We start from the raw sequence: 17,674 nt of genomic DNA, 5'->3' as shown, positions 1-17,674 counted from the left end.
TGTCTATAAATCTATGAATTCGGTGAATCTTCCTTGAATAATAACAGTGTTCTTCGACACTGTTAAACGCTACCCTTTAAAAGTGAAATCGCGTCAACAGCATCAACAAAGCGTAGTAACGAGAAACGCGAAACATACTTCTCTTCGGATAATGTACACTAACTCCATCTAAAGATGTGCGGACTACAGGCAGTCAAATTTCAGCATGAAATTAAAATTACTTCAGCTGTTTCTCAGCTGATCCACACATACTATCAAAACTGTTTATACTGTTGAAGCTGCTACACGCACGCGCGTAGTAGTGGTAACACCGTATCATGGGCGCGCGTTAGCATAGCGCCCGTGACGCAAGTCATATTACTAGAAAAAATGTCAAAAAAAAATTTTTGTCGTAGACTGCAGAACCATATATACAGCAAATATTGAAGTTCTACAATTCAAAGACAAATGGCTCCAAATTACCATTAAAAAAAACTAGGCGTCCGTACGAGTTCAACGAGCTAGCACACGTTCTTGCAGCTTAAAATTTGGCCACGCAAAAAATCTTCCAAGAAGCCCCAATTCCATACATTTTGGTCAATTTCAGTACTTTAAACGAAATGAAAAAATCACACGTTACTTTGTTAGTCCGTCCGTCCGTGTTTCCTATCTTCTAAAGTCTTCTTTAGATTTTGTTGAAATTTTGGGAGTAGATTCTAGTCGTCATTCTAAGACATTCCAGAAAAAAAAAATTGGGGGGAACCGGCCTCGTTTCGGAGCTAGGGCTCCTCGAAGTTCCCATATAGGCCCCATATAAGAACACCTTTAAGTGTGTGTGTGTGGATGGGTATGGTAGAACAAATTTGTTCGCTTTTGGTATTTGGTAAGCTCTGCTCGCCTCAAATTTTTTCCTAAATTTAGTTTTTTTTAAATTTTTTAAATTTTTTCAAATTTTTCAAAATTTTTCAAAATTTTTTACATTTTTCAAAATTTTTAAATTTTTCAAAATTTTTTAAATTTTTTAAATTTTTTAAATTTTTTAAATTTTTCAAAATTTTTAAATTTTTCAAAATATTTAAATTTTGTAAAATTTTCAAAATTTTCAAATTTTGTAAATTTTTCAAAATTTTGTAAATTTTTCAAAATTTTTTAAATTTTTCAAAATTTTTTAAATTTTTCAAAATTTTTCAAAATTTTTTAAATTTTTCAAATTTTTTTAAATTTTTCAAAATTTTTTAAATTTTTTAAAATTTTTTAAATTTTTCAAAATTTTTCAAAATTTTTTAAATTTTTCAAAATTTTTAAAAAATAATGTTGAGGTACTTTTAAGAAATTTTTGAAAAAAGGCAAGAATATGTCCTAATACGTCCGAACCATCTGCCACTTGTGACGCAAAATTGTTTTGGTAAAATTTTGTTTCTAGAATTTCTTTGGTCAAATTTTTGCTGTTACAGTTTTTGCGTACAAGCGCAGAATGCGTCACCTCCAGCTAGAGGTGTGCGCCGATCTTAAAATAATCGGCGGCGGTGCGCCGACTGGTAAGGGATCGGCGGTGGCGCGCCGAGAGAAATTTATAGTCGGCGGCGGTGCGCCGATCGGCGCGCCGATAAATTTACAAAAAATCTAAATTTTCGAAAATAATGCAAAAACATTTGAAAAAGCGTGCGCAATCCTTTTTACGAACACTGAATTCTTACTATCTTGCGATCTGAAGTATCAACAACTTATACAAGGGGAATCAACCGAGACATATCTCACCTTTTATATTTTGAATGTACAATCACTGACCTTTTATTTTAAAAACATCTGATTTAATGAATCCACGAATGATTAGTGAGTTTGCGTAAATGCCATATAAGCGAGAAGGCTGCAAAGCGCAACCAGTAAAAAACGATCTTTTCAAAAACAAGTATTTACAATAAATAAAAATCATCAACTCTGTTACGCCCCAAAGTCCCCAAAATGCAACTAGCGTTTCTCCGTTGAATTGCAATAGAAATCTTTTGTATTTGGTAATCCATGGAGCGTTGTTCGCCAGAAGCTTTTCTCATTAATGAACAAAATTTCTTAATTAATGTACTTGTTTCGGGACCCATGCAACCTAATGATTCAAAAGCAATAGGTGTAAATAAAAAATTTTCTTTTAAACGTATGTAATGATTATGCTTGAATCTTTCAGCATTATCTGCAATTGATCCAGATTTTTTGGATGATTGATTTATCTAATTTATCTAATGGTTACATCGCACAAAATCCCAACGTCCGGTCTTTTACCGTCATCTCTAGAAATGCCCGGAGGTTGTAACAGATTGAGCATGAGAAAAGATTTTATTAACTTCATCATGTCCTGGAATCCATCGTCCGCTTTTTTGCAAGATAAACCGTGTAAGCCATCCTTCATAACCTATAAGCTATAAGTCAACTTACAAGTTGGAAATTTTAAGTCACATCATCATACTAGATGTTCTGCAGGTTTGTTATTTCCAACTTATAATTTATATGTCATTTACGCAAACTCACTACTATTATCTTTCGATTTATACAATAACCGTTCCCGTTGTCTTTAGTCCATCTTCTATGTAGGAGTGAGTTCGTGGTAGAAGGTTTTCGCAAATAAGAGATTTAGATAAACTTAAATTTATAAGTAATAAGTGTATTAGCTGAGCAGCATAAAGAAACCTGACTTATAAATTAAGAGAGATAAACATTTGCTCAAACCTTGTACTCAAGCACACACTTTTGTATAGATATTTCAATTTAACTTTATATTACCGCCCATTAAAATGGTTGAAAGCAGTAAACGTACAAAATTTCGGCGCGACGAAAATACAATCGGCGGCGGCGGCGGCGTGAGCTATTATTTTTCGGCGGCGGCGCGCCGAAAATTTAGCAAAATATCGGCGGCGCGCCGGCGTAAAATCGGCGGTGCACACCTCTACCTCCAGCGATATCAGTTGTTTTGGAAGTATGCACAGGGACTTTTGCGTCACTTTTACTCTTTTGAGTGTTTTTGACTGATAAAGAACTATAAACAGTTTTGATTGTTTGTGTATATCAGCTGAAAATCAGCTGAAGCAAATTCATGCTGAAATTTCACTGCCTCTGACTGCAGACGAACTCGGAAAAAATACCGAGTCAACTCAACTCAATACAATTCGGGTGGGGTTTCAAATCTTTTGGGTTTAATGGTCTCGGGATTCAAAAATTTAATTCGGATTAAGTCAGGTCGCTCATATCATCTCTACTATTCCGTCTAAAGGCAACGATGCGAAATATTTTATTTTGAAGAAATTGATTACCGCAAATGTTTTTCTAACTGCGACAATAAACTCAATCGGGCTCATACATTTACTAGTGATATCAGCACTGTCTTTGCTGTCCTTGGCTGTAATATTTTATTTAAAAAAAAAGAGGAAACTTCAGGCAGCAGGATTCAGTCGAACAACAATGCTAAATTAACAGGTCAGTTAATATTGCAGCGTGTTGAAAGGAGTTTTTAATAACTAAAATGTAATTTGTATTATACCCGTGCACAAGCAGAGCACAAATTGTACATACAACAAACTTCGCAGTAAATAACTACATATACCAAGTGCATACCAATGAAAATACATATGGTCGCTTACACGTGCTTGATTAGAGACTATAAGCAAGCACAGCATTATTTTATTTACGCTACTTCCATCTGAATTAATTTGCGTTCGGCGACTCATCGAATACAATACGAAATGGCAATGAATGAGTATATCGCACATACAAAAACATACGAAAACATACTTCTCACATATCACTGACTGTGATTTAACTTCCTATGTGTTATGCCTTGCTATGGCATAGAAAAATAGTGACATCACATCGAATACACATTATGGCTAAATCGAGTCATTATAAACGAACGATATTGACGACGATCAGTTTTGATTGCCAATGGTCATGTGTACCGAACTTGTTTTGTTCGCAACAGAAAACCGAAACCATTAGCCATAATGAAGGTGATGGACAATATAGCGATAAATTAAGTCAATGATACGTTGCGAATACACACCCGTTTACTTGGCAAGTTCTTCCGTTCCATTGATAAAATCAGTTGTCAAACAAAACAAAAAATGAAACTTACCCGGTTCTATGCTCGGTCCCGGTGGATGGGCATTTTTTAGTTCTACGAATGATGTGTTAAACATATAAATAGGATTCGTATCCGTGCCGGACGAGTAGCTACACACTCTTGATCCATCCTGTAAAATCTCTCCGCCGCTTATCAACAACACCTGATGATTGGTCGGTAGACCATGCAGTCTTTCGATAGTATCCTTTAAGCTTTGCACGCTGTAAAAATAATCGAATGAGAACAGGCGGTCAGTTTTTTCTTTCTTTTTATTTGCATTGATTCTTATTGCGTTGTATTGTTAATGTGTGTTGCGTGGGTGGATGTAAACGATATCAAGGCATATGAATTCTGACTGTTTGTTTATTATCATATCGGGAGCCCACGACATTTTCGCTTAGATGCGAACTGCAATGGATAGATTTTATAGTTGCTGATCAAACGCATTGTATTGTGCTACACAACACATTATATAGTACTGCTACACCATATTAAAATGGAATTGGTAGACTGAGTAATGAATATTTAACGAGGTCTACCGAAAGCATCTGCATACACAAAAAAACGTCATTCTCGCCACTTAATTGAAATAATGACAATGTTTCGGTAATTAACCGACACACGAATGTTAAAGTTTAATAAGATTGAATAGACGCAGATTTAATTGGTTATAACAGTAGAAGAATGAGAACGGTGAAGTGAGAAGTGCGATCAGTGAGAAGCGAATACTCATCATGGCCCTACGTTAGTGAAGGGCCGTGACGCAAGTCAGTTCACACTGAAAAATTTGACAAAAAGGTTTTTTCCGTAGGACTGAGGAACATATATTTGACTGTTCCCCCTGCGCTCATACTACCCCCTTATTTAATTTATTCGTAATCTAGGCGTCCATTCGAGCTCAACGAGCTATCACACGCCTCATAAGGTTAAGATTTGGCCGAGATATTAAATTTCAAAACATGAAAATTTGTATGAAGAAATTGGTTTCTATTACATTTCGAAATAGATGAATTTGTTACTTTGTCAAATTGTTACAACGAAACTTTTGAATTTACCGGTGGATTTGGCTGAAATTTTTAAAGTATGTCAAGGACGTAATTCTAAGAAACCAACAAATTTGAAGGAATTTTCATAAAAGCTTATAATTTCGGAGCTATTAGCGTGTTAAGCTATTGAACTATAGAACCCATAACTCAGAAAATATGGCAGATAGAAAGTTCGTTTAAAAGACAAAGTTGTGGAGTTTCACATTCTAGTCGACACGTTTCCTGGTTTTCCTCCTGGTTTTCGGAGCTATGAGCGTTTTAAGTGTCAGCAATAACTCGGAAAATACGGCAGATGGAAATAGAAACCTCGTGTAAAAGACAAAGTTATAGAGTTTTAGATTCTAGTCGATACGTGTTTCATGGATTCCCTAAAAAGCTATGAGCGTTTTAAGTGCGTTAAATTTTTGAATTTCAACAAATTTTGTATTTTGGCTAAATTTTCGATTTTCGTCAAATTTTCGATTTTCATCAACTTATTGATTTTCGTCAAATTTTCAATTTTCGTTAAATTTTTAAATTTCGTCAAATTATTGAATTTCGTTAAATTTTTAAATTTCGTCAAATTTTCAATTTTCGTTAAATTTTTAAATTTCGTCAAATTATTGAATTTCGTTAAATTTTTAAATTTCGGCAAATTTTCAATTTTCGTCAAATTTTCGATTTTCGTTAAATTTTTAAATTTCGTCAAATTTTCAATTTTCGTCAAATTTTCGATTTTCGTCAAATTTTTGAATTTAGTAAAATGATCGATTTTCGTCAAATGAAAGCTGGAAGGTTGAGATGAAAGAGAAACTTATATAGTTTTGTAAGAAGAATATTTTCGTTAAAACGAAATGATTGTCTATTATCTGCGACCAAATTCTAAAAAATCACAACTTACAAAAGAGCTGATATCGCCCAGAACCACTTACAGTGTAGGTGTGACGCAAGTCCTGTTATCTACTTACAAAAGAACTGATATCGGTGTAGGTGACGCTTACAGATTCGACACGCAAAAAGTTATTCGACACGCAAATGGAAGCTGATGAGGTTATCACGTAAAAGTTTGATCGAAACAAAAATTTTACTCGAAAAATTTTAGAAAGAAAATTATAAGAAAAAAATTTGCGTCAAAAAGTGGCAGATGTTGAGGAAGGAAAATTTTTAAAATTGTGAAATAAATTGCTTTAAAGAACGAAATTCAAACGGAAGAAAGCCGAATCATCAGTGTGAAATCTTGCCTTCAAAATGTTACCTGTCACAAGGAAATTCTATTGCTGTAAATCATGATTGCTTCCGAACTGTGAACGGCAAATGATGAGAGTTATGCATGAACCGAAAAATTTTTATTTTAAAAATGTCTTTTTGTGACGGTAAGTGCATAACTCTCCTCAAATAATCATCGACAACCAAACAAAATAATTTACAGTCAATGTCTGTGAAATTTAGCCATGAATTTTCTTCAGCTGTTTCATACTCATACACTCATACAAACAACCGTGCGTCTTTAAGTGGGTGAAGTAGCTACACGCACTGGTAAAACAGTATAAAGAAGTATGATCCGTTTTGTTTGTTTGAGCGGACCACCTGAAAAACGGCTGAATCAAATTCATGTCTAAACTTCAATGACGGCGACTGTAACTCTTTGAGAGACTGAAATTCATTCCAAATCGAACACAATTCCAACAAAGCCCAACCAAATACAAAGTCTAATCGCTCTAAATTTGGATTGAAAGCAACTTAATAATAACTTGAAACGTATTGAAAACTAATTACCATTGAATTGTAAACGATTAAATAAGATGCGCATAAAGGAGGCAGACAGAATGGCGTCACGCTCATATATTAAACAAGTAAAATATTCTAGCAGACGAAAAAAAATACTAATACTTAAGCTGCATTTTAATTACGATATACAAAACATGATAGGGAAAGAGAGTTGTTTTTGTTGTTGCTTTGAATAAATCAATTCAGATTTCTCTAAATTTATGATTGATTTGTTAAAGATTCGCATATTACTTTGTGATAGCACCATATGTTACACAGAAGACAGAACGAAAGAACGCAATGTTTAGAGAGATTGGAATGATGCGACATGCCAAATTCAACAGTGGGGTTTTTAGCCCCGTACGAAGTACGAAGGGGCTTATAGGATTACGATGCCGTGTGTAATTGATGGAATTCGAAGCAGACGGTAAGGGCAAAGTGTTTGCCTATGTTCATAGATAACGAATCCGCAATAAAAATTTTGTCCGTCCGTCCGTCTGTCCGTCTGTCTGTCACGTCGATATCTTGAGTAAATCAAATCCGATTTAAAAAAAAAATCCCTGAAAGATAGTCAAAATAGTGAGGCTAAGTTCGAAGATGGGCATATTCGGGTCGGCCCTTCGTGAGTTAGGGCCACCTAAGTGATTTAAGGTCTTTTGGTGATATTTATGGCAAAATAAACGATGGAAATGTAAATGACACGGCAAATGATAGGTATTGTCAATACCAATCCAGGAAAAAAAAGTTTTTTAAAATCGGGTGAGTGGACCGTGAGTTAGGGCCTTAGAAGTGAAAAGCTACTAGGGCCCTATGTGTATTTTACATACAACTCGAGTAAATTTCATTCGTTTTTCGTAATTTTTGTTTCATTTGAAAGATAATCGAACACCGAATAGAATGTTGTTGAAAAAAAAAAAAAAAATTGGGTCCTTGGACTAAGGCCGCTACTAGAGCCCTATGTGTATTTTACATATAACTCGAGCAAATTTCATCCGTTTTTCGTAATTTTTGTTTCATTTGGAAGGTAATCGAAGGCCGAATAGAATGTTGTTGAAAAAAAAATTAAATTTGGGTCCTCGGACTAAGGCCGCTACTAGGGCCCTATGCGTATTTTACATACAACTCGAGTAAATTTCATTCGTTTTTCGTAATTTTTGTGTCATTTGGAAGGTAATCAAAGGCCGAATAGAATGTTGTTGAAAAAAAAAATTAAATTTGGGTCCTCGGACTAAGGCCGCTACTAGGGCCCTATGCGTATTTTACATACAACTCGAGTAAATTTCATCCGTTTTTCGTAATTTTTGTTTCATTTGGAAGGTAATCGAAGGCCGAATAGAATGTTGTTGAAAAAAAAAATAAATTTGGGTCCTCGGACTAAGGCCGCTACTAGGGCCCTATGCGTATTTTACATACAACTCGAGTAAATTTCATCCGTTTTTCGTAATTTTTGTTCCATTTGGAAGGTAATCAAAGGCCGAATAGAATGCTGTTGAAAAAAAATTAAATTTGGGTCCTCGGACTAAGGCCGCTACTAGGGCCCTATGCGTATTTTACATACAACTCGAGTAAATTTCATTCGTTTTTCGTAATTTTTGTGTCATTTGGAAGGTAATCAAAGGCCGAATAGAATGTTGTTGAAAAAAAAATTAAATTTGGATCCTCGGACTGAGGCCCTATGTGTATTTATACTCAATAAATTAAAATTTTAGGGCTATTTGAAATTTTTGTTTTATTTGAAAGGAACGTCGTACGGGGCTTCGTAATTGCGCTATGCGCAATTTCTAAGATGTACACATTACATAATAATTTTGCTTTAACTACTTTAACCGGCGCATAGGCTTACGGTCAAAGTAGGGTGACAGACGCACTAGGGTCACGTACGCAATAGATATACGGGTTTGTACGGGGCTCAGTCGCAGCAAACGCTCCGACTGTTCTGATGGCTCGTTTGAGTTAAGCTAAAGGTATCGTAATAATATGAGTTGAAAATAATTCAAGTGAAGAGAGGAGGGAATGAAGTTTTTTTTAGGTACCTTGGGTCTTCTTATATCAATACAAACTTTTGCAAATTGACAGATATTGGCCTCCACATTCGAAACGACATAAGTGAATGAATAAGTATAGGAAATAAGCTAAATGTCGGTGGAGTTGATTCGTCTTTCAATTCCCATTACTTTATGTACACGCAAAATGGAATAAATTGGTGATCAATAACGCAAAATTAAAATTAGACTAGAAAGGATTTTGCGTGACACGTTTAGGGACTCTTGCTACGAATAACTGTATACAGTACCACTAGACACAGCAACGAAGTCGATTTTATCGAATGTAATTATTTATAAACGAAAATTAATGAAACATTCAACAAACGGAGTTTATCATCAAAACAAATATAGAAATTGGACCTTCCAATTTGCAAATTATTATTACAAACACGAAATATTTGTGCAAATCTGCAAACAGAACTTCCTGGTGGTACGAGAATATGTCAGATCGATGAACAGTTCAAATTTTGGATTATTTTTAGTTCTCAGTTAGATTGAATGTTTAGAACGGAGTTTTTTGCATCGAATTGCAATGTTTTCTGATTTTACGTTATTTATTAACAAGTTAATCATCGGTTGGAAAGTTCATGAGGCGTGCAATAACGACGTCAAAATTCATGGAGGTAGGAGAAAGTTGAGGTAGGTCGGTGTTACAGACAGGTAACATTACATGGTTAAAGTGTAAGAAGAGCAAAAACTAGTCAAATTTATCTTGGTTCGAAGAATAAGGAGGCTGATAGGTATCACTTGATTCGACAAATTTCCCGATAATTTCACAAGTGAAAGGATTATAGCACAAAGTTTGTGATGGAGACTCTCCATTGGAGAGTTGTCGTTAATTTCAAAATGTCTTTTTTCGGTGGAAACGTATTTATTTGAATGTGTGTGCCCTTTCGCAGAAATGAATTGATTTTTTTGTGTTCAGTAAAAATAAGGTTTGAAACGACAACATTGATTAAAGCGCCTTGACATTATCATCTGTCGTCTTATTCCTCGAGGGAGCATAGAGAGTCTACACCTTGTCATACCCTATTCTTAAATGTATAAAATATGAGTTTCAAGTAGTATGGGATTCAATCGGTTGACCTTACTTCCGCGTCTTCATAGGAACCAAGTGGTCCATGGACCAGGACGATGGAAAAATATGGGCGTTGGAAAATCTTGATTCAAATAATAAATTTGAATTATTTGGCCTAATTGGCTCAGATAAAATGGTCTTAGGCGCTGGGAAGGCTTAGTGCGGCTCTGGTCGACCTATTTGATTCAAAATTTGAAACACTCATCAAATGTAAGAACAACTTTGTAAAATGTAGAATATGTGCACTTTAATGCAGGACCTATCATGAAAGTGCCTTCTCAAATTTTCATGAATTTTCTTGAATTTTCACGATTTGCGAAAATTCCTATAATTTCAAGAAAGTTCGTAACAACACAACAATCTATTACAAGAGAATTTTTGATATCTGCGCCTTGAATTTTTGATTGATTATCATTCTAATGACGAAAATACACTGGATTTGATCAATAGATCGTCTTCCTAACATTTGAGAAGCAAAAATAAATGTTTTGGCTAACAGATTGAATTGAATGGAGGGATTTTTTTGAAAGTGGACCAGGCTCCGTCGGAGCTATTTTTTCGCGGCGGTTTGTTCATATGCCCAGATAGCCCTTGGCCCCAATAGTCCAAAACCGCAGTCGTTTAATTTTCATATTTGCGTCTTGGCTGGTGGTGAAGGTGCAAAAGTCGAAAAAAGGGTGTTTTTATACGTGATTTACTGCCGCTACAGACAATGGACACACATGTGTGGCGGCTCGTTGGATAGGTACTGGCCAGGAGAACCGGGGCAAGCATAGATATCTTACATGTTCTGTGCCATTGTTCGAAAATAACAAAAATATTGTGTCAGTCAAAAGCCGTAAATTTTGATGAACTTCAAAAGGTGATATCTCGCACCTGGAGAATGTTTATGGTTAGATCATTGGATGCAGACATCAAAAACAGCATAATTCGTGTATTTTTCTAAAATCAATGTTTTGCTTTCGAGTGAAGGAGGACATTTGCTTTATACCGAAAAAAGTATCCTGAAACCTTTCACTTCTATGGCAATTGAGGTATAATTGTAGAGCTGGGTTAAGCCTCTATCAGGGCAACCACTGATCTGTATAACAACAGTCACCAGGTAGAAAATATCACCTAATAAAGCTCATCAAAATTTCCGGCCTTTGACTGAAACATACTTTTTGTTATTTTTGAATAGTGCTTGAGTACACATTTGTCATCTGTCTTTGCCCCGGGTCTCCTGGACAGTACCTATCCAACGAGCCGCCACACATGTGTGTCCATCGTCTGCAGCGGCAGTAAATCACGTATAAAAACATAGCTAACGCCGACCCGTACGAAACACCTATTCGTATCAAAAGCCTTTACTGTGAAACTCTTCATTTCTTTTACTTCATTCTCTACTGAAAAGCTATTCGCCCTTTAAAATCACTTACATTATCCACTCTTTGCCTTGTTATCATATACAAATAAATTGCCGGAGGCAATATAGACAGCCCCGTACGAAGTCAACTTTCATAAATTCCTATTTAAACAGCTATATACCGCTATATTTACCTATATTTCACTGTAAATAAACATTTCACAGAGGAATATGATATTATATAGCTCTATATGCCTGTATATAACTCAATATAGCTGTATATAGGTATATATAGATGTCCGTATATGGAATCCCTGAAACCCCTCACACATAACAAATTATTTCCATGTTAACAGAAGCACTCTAAGTACCATTTTTCCCAATATATATCACTTTTAATAAAATCCAATATGGCCACCGGCAGCCATTTTGTTAGGAGACCGGAAATTTTACCGACGCTTTACATTCGTTAATACCTTTCAAACAAAAAAAAATTCATGAAATTCGGTCAAAATTTACTCGAGATATTGTCAAAATACACCACGTTCACTGTACGGCCGAGTAGCCAGATAAGAGCTCACTCCAAGAGACCTAGCTCACGCTCCGGAGAACATAATTTCATAAAAAAAATTTTCCCTGATTGGTACGGTCAATACCTATCTAATAAAGCTAAAACAGACGAAATATGTTGAAATGTGGCCGACCTACAAGCAAAAACTGCTTGCCGCCCTGTGCCTGTTTCACACCAAGGGGTCTAACTCACGAGTCGGTCATCCGATTTCCATAAACTTTTTTTTTGTCGATCGGTATTGTAAATACCTTTTATTTGACGTATCACTTACACGTTTAACGTTTAAATGTCCGGAGATATCTTCGAAAAACCGTAAAGCACTTATTGGGCCACAGCTCGGGAAGGGTCGATCCAAAATCACTCATCTTCGAACTTAGCCTGTCTTTTGACATTACCAAACGGGAAAAAAAAATTTTTCAAAATCGGATGCGTTTTACTCAAGTTATCGTGCAGACAGACAGACGGACAGACGGACAGAAGGACAGACGGACAGACGGACAGACGGACATTTTTTTTCGCGGATTTGGCATGTCTAGACAACCACAATAGGTTTCCCCTTACTCAGGGAGTCCAATTCGACGTGTTACAAACGTATGCGTAAACCTATAAGACCCCAGTACTTCGTACGGGTCTAAACACCCTTTTTCGACTTTTGTACCTTCACCACCAGCCAAGACGCAAACATGAAAATTAAACGACTGCGGTTTTGGACTATTGGGACCAAGGGCTATCTGGGCATGAGAACAAACCGTCGCAAAAAATAGCTCCGACGGAGCCTGGTCCACTTTCAAAAAAGTCCCTCATGTGTATTTCGGTAGCGTAATAAGCATAAAGATCGTCAACACTAGATTGTCAATAAATTGTAAATATACCAGAACCGAACATGCTGATCTATTAATATTCGGACAGCCGTACCACAACTTGCACAAATATGTTCTACCGCTGGGGGATACGACTCGGTAAAATCGTCTGAATCATTCCACGAATAAATCAACCCAAAAATAATCATTTTTGTGATTTTAAACTCATTTCTGTATACGAATGCGATTAACTAAGCGCAGTATCATAATTAAAACCGAAAAGATTGAAAGTGTTACGGATATAAATACAATTTTAATTATACTCATCACACACAGATCGTAAATGCTTTTCTGTTGATAACCTGACTCTTTAAACGGACAAAAATGTTTTAAATGAATGGAAAACGTGTTTTGTTATTTTCGCGTATTGGGAAGGTTGATAAACTTGAATTTGGTTTTGATCGTACAAAATGCAAAATATTATTGGATCACTCACCTTTCCAGAGCCATATTCATGTCAAATTTCATCATATGACCGGTGTCCACGTGAAATATGTACAACATATTGAATGATTTTTTATTATTTTTCACCTCACTTTGAACATAAGAAATTGATTTTGTTGGCTTCGTTTCCTGTTTGTTTACTTCGTGTATCACTTCAACACTTAATTTAACAATGAACCAAATCCCATTTTCTTTTTACTATCAGCTTTTACTGCAGGAAAATGCTGCTTGTATCCACACACCTTTTGAATCTGGAAATGGAAGAGGGAAAAACAATTTAGATTTCTTTCTTTTTTCAACATATAAACGTACGTAGAGCATCCATACATAAAGTCATGTCGGAAAATCTAAATCGAATAAGTTTGCTATACAAACAATTCGAAAATGTTTATCAGGTAAATAACGTCGATGTTGGAACGCAGTGTTATGATAATGTATGGCCCGAGTTATCGTTATAGGATGAAAAAAAGGTGAAATAGCAATTTGTTTGTCACAGTGAGAGGGAAAAAATTAACCCCTTAAACTTAAACTCCTTAAGGCTAAATTGCAGTTTAGTGGAACAACCCCGATTTGAATGAAAGTGGGTGGGATCGACAGGGGAAAGTCACCTGATGTCGAAACAACAAGATTTTGGAGGACCCTGGCGGTCAGGGGAGAGGCTTTTGCTTCGTTTTCGTCAAAAAAACATGCAAAAATTGGAAAAAGTGTGAAAACTTTTGAGCGCCCTGGTGGCTCAGGGAGGTGCTTCCGCGCCCCAAATCTTGTTGTTTCGTCATCAGGTGACCTTCCCCTGTTGATCCCATCTACTTTCGTCCAAATCGGGGCTGTTCCACTAAACTGCAATTTTGCCCTCCTTAATTGTCTCGAAGATACAGAGGAAGGAAATACATCCATTGGATGTTTGCGGTGTTTTGAAAAATTTAATTCCCCGATTCCCCCCTTAGTTCACAATTTTTCAATACCCACAGCATGGCGTGTCACACTTTGCCAGACCACTCTAGTGCGGACGTCCTTTATGGAGAACTCCGACGTATATATTGGAGATATAAGAGATTACTGCATGTGAATCAACTATTCAGTTAGAAATGATACAAAGAATGTGATGATGTCAGACGTACTCTACATCACACCACAACGTTCTGAATATACTTTCGAAGCTTAAACCTTTCAGTTTCGGTTCGCAGAAGCATTTTAATTTTGTAAGTCATTTAAATCAACATTGTGGTGTTAACAAATCACCGAACGAATAATTTCTACGCACCAGCATTTACATATCTGGATTTCCGAATACCATAATCGGACAATGTATCATACATTCGACACGAAGTTCATACAACGAAGATACTTTTCATTGGCCCTGTGCAAATGCTGGTGTGTTGATAATTTCCATAATGTTTCAACAAAGTTGCAATCATAGATTTCGAGAAGGTTGCGATTCTAAGGACGTACTAACATTTCTGGGGTCTCGATGCTCAGGTGGAGAAACTCCATGGTTTTTATGGGAAGTTCCATTTTTCCAAGGCTACTTCGAAACTAATTCAAAAACGGACTGGCTCAAAAAAGCCCTTCGGGCGTTGTATGAAGAAATTTTTCATTAGACCATTCGTTGCCATTTCTTCATACAAAAATTAAAAGGCCCTTCGGGAATCGCCCGAACGCCCATAGCTCTAGTCCGGCACTGGTGATTCTAACTAATGGCTTTCTAATATTTAGTGTAAACTTTGGCTCTACCTACGCATACGTCGAGACAATTTAAATCAGTCAAAAACACTCAAAAGAGTAAAAGTGACGCAAGTCCCTGCGCATACTTCCAAAACAACTGATATCGCTGGAGGTGACGCATTCTGCGCTTGTACGCAAAAACTGTAACAGCAAAAATTTGACCAAAGAAATTCTAGAAACAAAATTTTACCAAAAAAATTTTGCGTCACAAAGTGGCAGATGGTTCGGACGTATTAGGACATATTCTTGGCTATTTTAAAAAATTTCTTAAAAGTACTTTCATCAACATCTGCCACTTGTGACGCAAAATTTTTTTGGTAAAATTTTGTTTCTAGAATTTCTTTGGTCAAATTTTTGCTGTTACAGTTTTTGCGTACAAGCGCAGAATGCGTCACCTCCAGCGATATCAGTTGTTTTGGAAGTATGCACAGGGACTTGCGTCACTTTTACTCTTTTGAGTGTTTTTGACTGATATCAGTTCTTTTGGAAGAATTAGTAAATTGAAAAAATTAAAAAAATTGAAAAAAAATTGAAAAAATTGAAAAAAAATTGAAAAAATTTGAAAAATTTGAAAAATTTGAAAAATTTTGAAAAATTTTAAAAATTGAAAAATGTAAAAAAAAAATTGAAAAATTTGAAAATTTTTGAAAAATTTTAAAAATTTTGAAAAATTTGAAAAATTTTGAAAAATTTGAAAAATTTTGAAAAATTTGAAAGAATTTGAAAAATGTAAAAAAATTTGAAAAATTTAAAAAAATTTGATAAAATTTAAAAAAAATTGAAAAATTTGAAAAATTTTGAAAAATTTTAAAAATTTAAAAATTTAAAAAAAATTTGAAAAATTTAAAAAAATTTGAAAATTTTAAAAAAAATTTAAAATTTAAAAATTTTAAAAATACGAAATTTAGGGAAAAAAATGCGGCGAGCAGAGCTTACCAAATACCAAAACCGAACAAATTTGTTCTACCATACCCATCCACACACACACACTTAAAGGTGTTCTTATATGGGGCCTATATGGGAACTTCGAGGAGCCCTAGCTCCGAAACGAGGCCGGTTCCCCCCTAATTTTTTTTTCTGCAATGTCTTAGAATGACGACTAGAATCTACTCCCAAAATTTCAACAAAATCTAAAGAAGACTTTAGAAGATAGGAAACACGGACGGACGGACTAACAAAGTAACGTAGGATTTTTTCATTTCGTTTAAAGTACTGAAATTGACCAAAATGTTTGGAAATGGGGCTTCTTGGAAGATTTTTTGCGTGGCCAAATTTTAAGCTGCAAGAACGTGTGATAGCTCGTTGAACTCGTACGGATGCCTAGTTTGAATTGTAGAACTTCAATATTTGCTGTATGTATGGTTCTGCAGTCTACGACCAAAATTTTTTTTTCTAGTAATAGGACTTGCGTCACGGGCGCTATGCTAACGCGCGCCCATGATGTTCAAAAGGGCTCTGAATTTTCGGAAATCATTTTCTGTCGACATTCTCTCATTCCATTTTGTACATTTTTATAGACCACACTTGCTAACTGACATCAAATAACTCCTAAGCCAAGTGTGCGTGGAACCATTCCACGAGTTCCACATTCGTATAGCCATAACACTCAAATGTATACACACAATCCAACGTGTTTTTCTTTAACATTGAACGCTAAAAGTTTTTGTTGATCATTAATTTACATGTAAACTCGAGTCGCCTCAAGTAAACGTAACAAAAAATCAACACGAAAGACGAAAAAAAAAGTTTAATTCTAATTTTTATCTTCATTGAACACGTAAAAGAAGTGTACATAAATTCGTCAACATTGATACAACAGCACCACATTAATATTATACTTCTTCCCGCATTTACTCTAGGTCAATGATTTCTCAGTCTGATATTATTAGATTGAAAATTTTAAAAAAAAGTTGGGCAAAGTATTTTTTTCTGTATTTTCGTTAGTCGTACGTACTTAATTCACGTATTAACACATGTACGAAACGATTTAATGATTAATATAATTAGTCAAGGCCAGACGTATTTATCAGCGTTCTACTGTGCATACGGAAAAAAATACGTTATGGCTTGAATAAGATTTGATGGTGTTATTGTGTCGCTAGTAGATAAGTTTAGGCACAAATACACACACAACACGCAACACACTTCGCTGTATTCTACGATGGTTCATTAAAAAACGGTGAGAAAATTAACTTGCGCAATGAAATCGAAATTAACGTCAGATTCGTACTACGTACAAATCGTAATGTTGTTTACTAAAAGGAAACAATAACAACATTTCGCCTTATAAATCACCAGATTTCGTTTCATCATTATATCAAAACCGTTGACCGTCGGTATTCACTACAATATTTTCGTGAATGATCATCGTTTGTAGATAATGAAACGAATTTTCCCCAAAAACAAACAGTTCGACATTGAAAGATAAAAGATGACGATTAAACAACACGAGCACGTTGACATACTGATTGTGGTGAATACTTAGGATGTTATCGATGTTGATTGTATTTGAAACTATAACGAGAATCAAGTAGCATAAAACTATTGAGCCCTCAATTAAAAACAACTAAAGACGGAACGACTCAATGGCTGGAAAGGCCGGCCGGCAATAAAGTATGTGAACAACAAATTTCCATTACAGCAACTACTGATAAGCACAAATTCTTTTTTTTATTATACAAAATTACACTTTAATCTGGTTCATAAAGACCGAAGGTTATCACAAATTAGTGG

At 35.4% G+C, this 17,674-nt stretch overlaps 1 protein-coding gene across 7 annotated transcripts in view; it reads right to left on the bottom strand.

Annotated features, from left to right (window-relative positions):
• LOC119072818 (RB1-inducible coiled-coil protein 1) overlaps nucleotides 1-17,674 on the bottom strand; it is a 54,635-nt gene that overhangs the window by 25,722 nt on the left and 11,239 nt on the right. For all 7 annotated transcript variants that reach the window (XM_037178117.1, XM_037178118.1, XM_037178116.1 and 4 more), the window contains 2 exons: nucleotides 13,212-13,470; nucleotides 4,097-4,305 (listed from right to left, as the gene is read on the bottom strand). In XM_037178117.1, the coding sequence (XP_037034012.1) occupies nucleotides 4,097-4,305; nucleotides 13,212-13,279 (277 nt within the window). In that variant the 5' untranslated portion in view covers nucleotides 13,280-13,470. The remainder of the gene's footprint in view (nucleotides 1-4,096; nucleotides 4,306-13,211; nucleotides 13,471-17,674) is intronic.

This window comes from Bradysia coprophila, assembly GCF_014529535.1.
Source record: "Bradysia coprophila strain Holo2 chromosome IV unlocalized genomic scaffold, BU_Bcop_v1 contig_84, whole genome shotgun sequence".
NCBI lineage: Eukaryota > Metazoa > Arthropoda > Insecta > Diptera > Sciaridae > Bradysia > Bradysia coprophila.
Note: the sequence above shows the minus strand (reverse complement) of the source record. Positions and strands in the feature narration are given on the sequence as shown.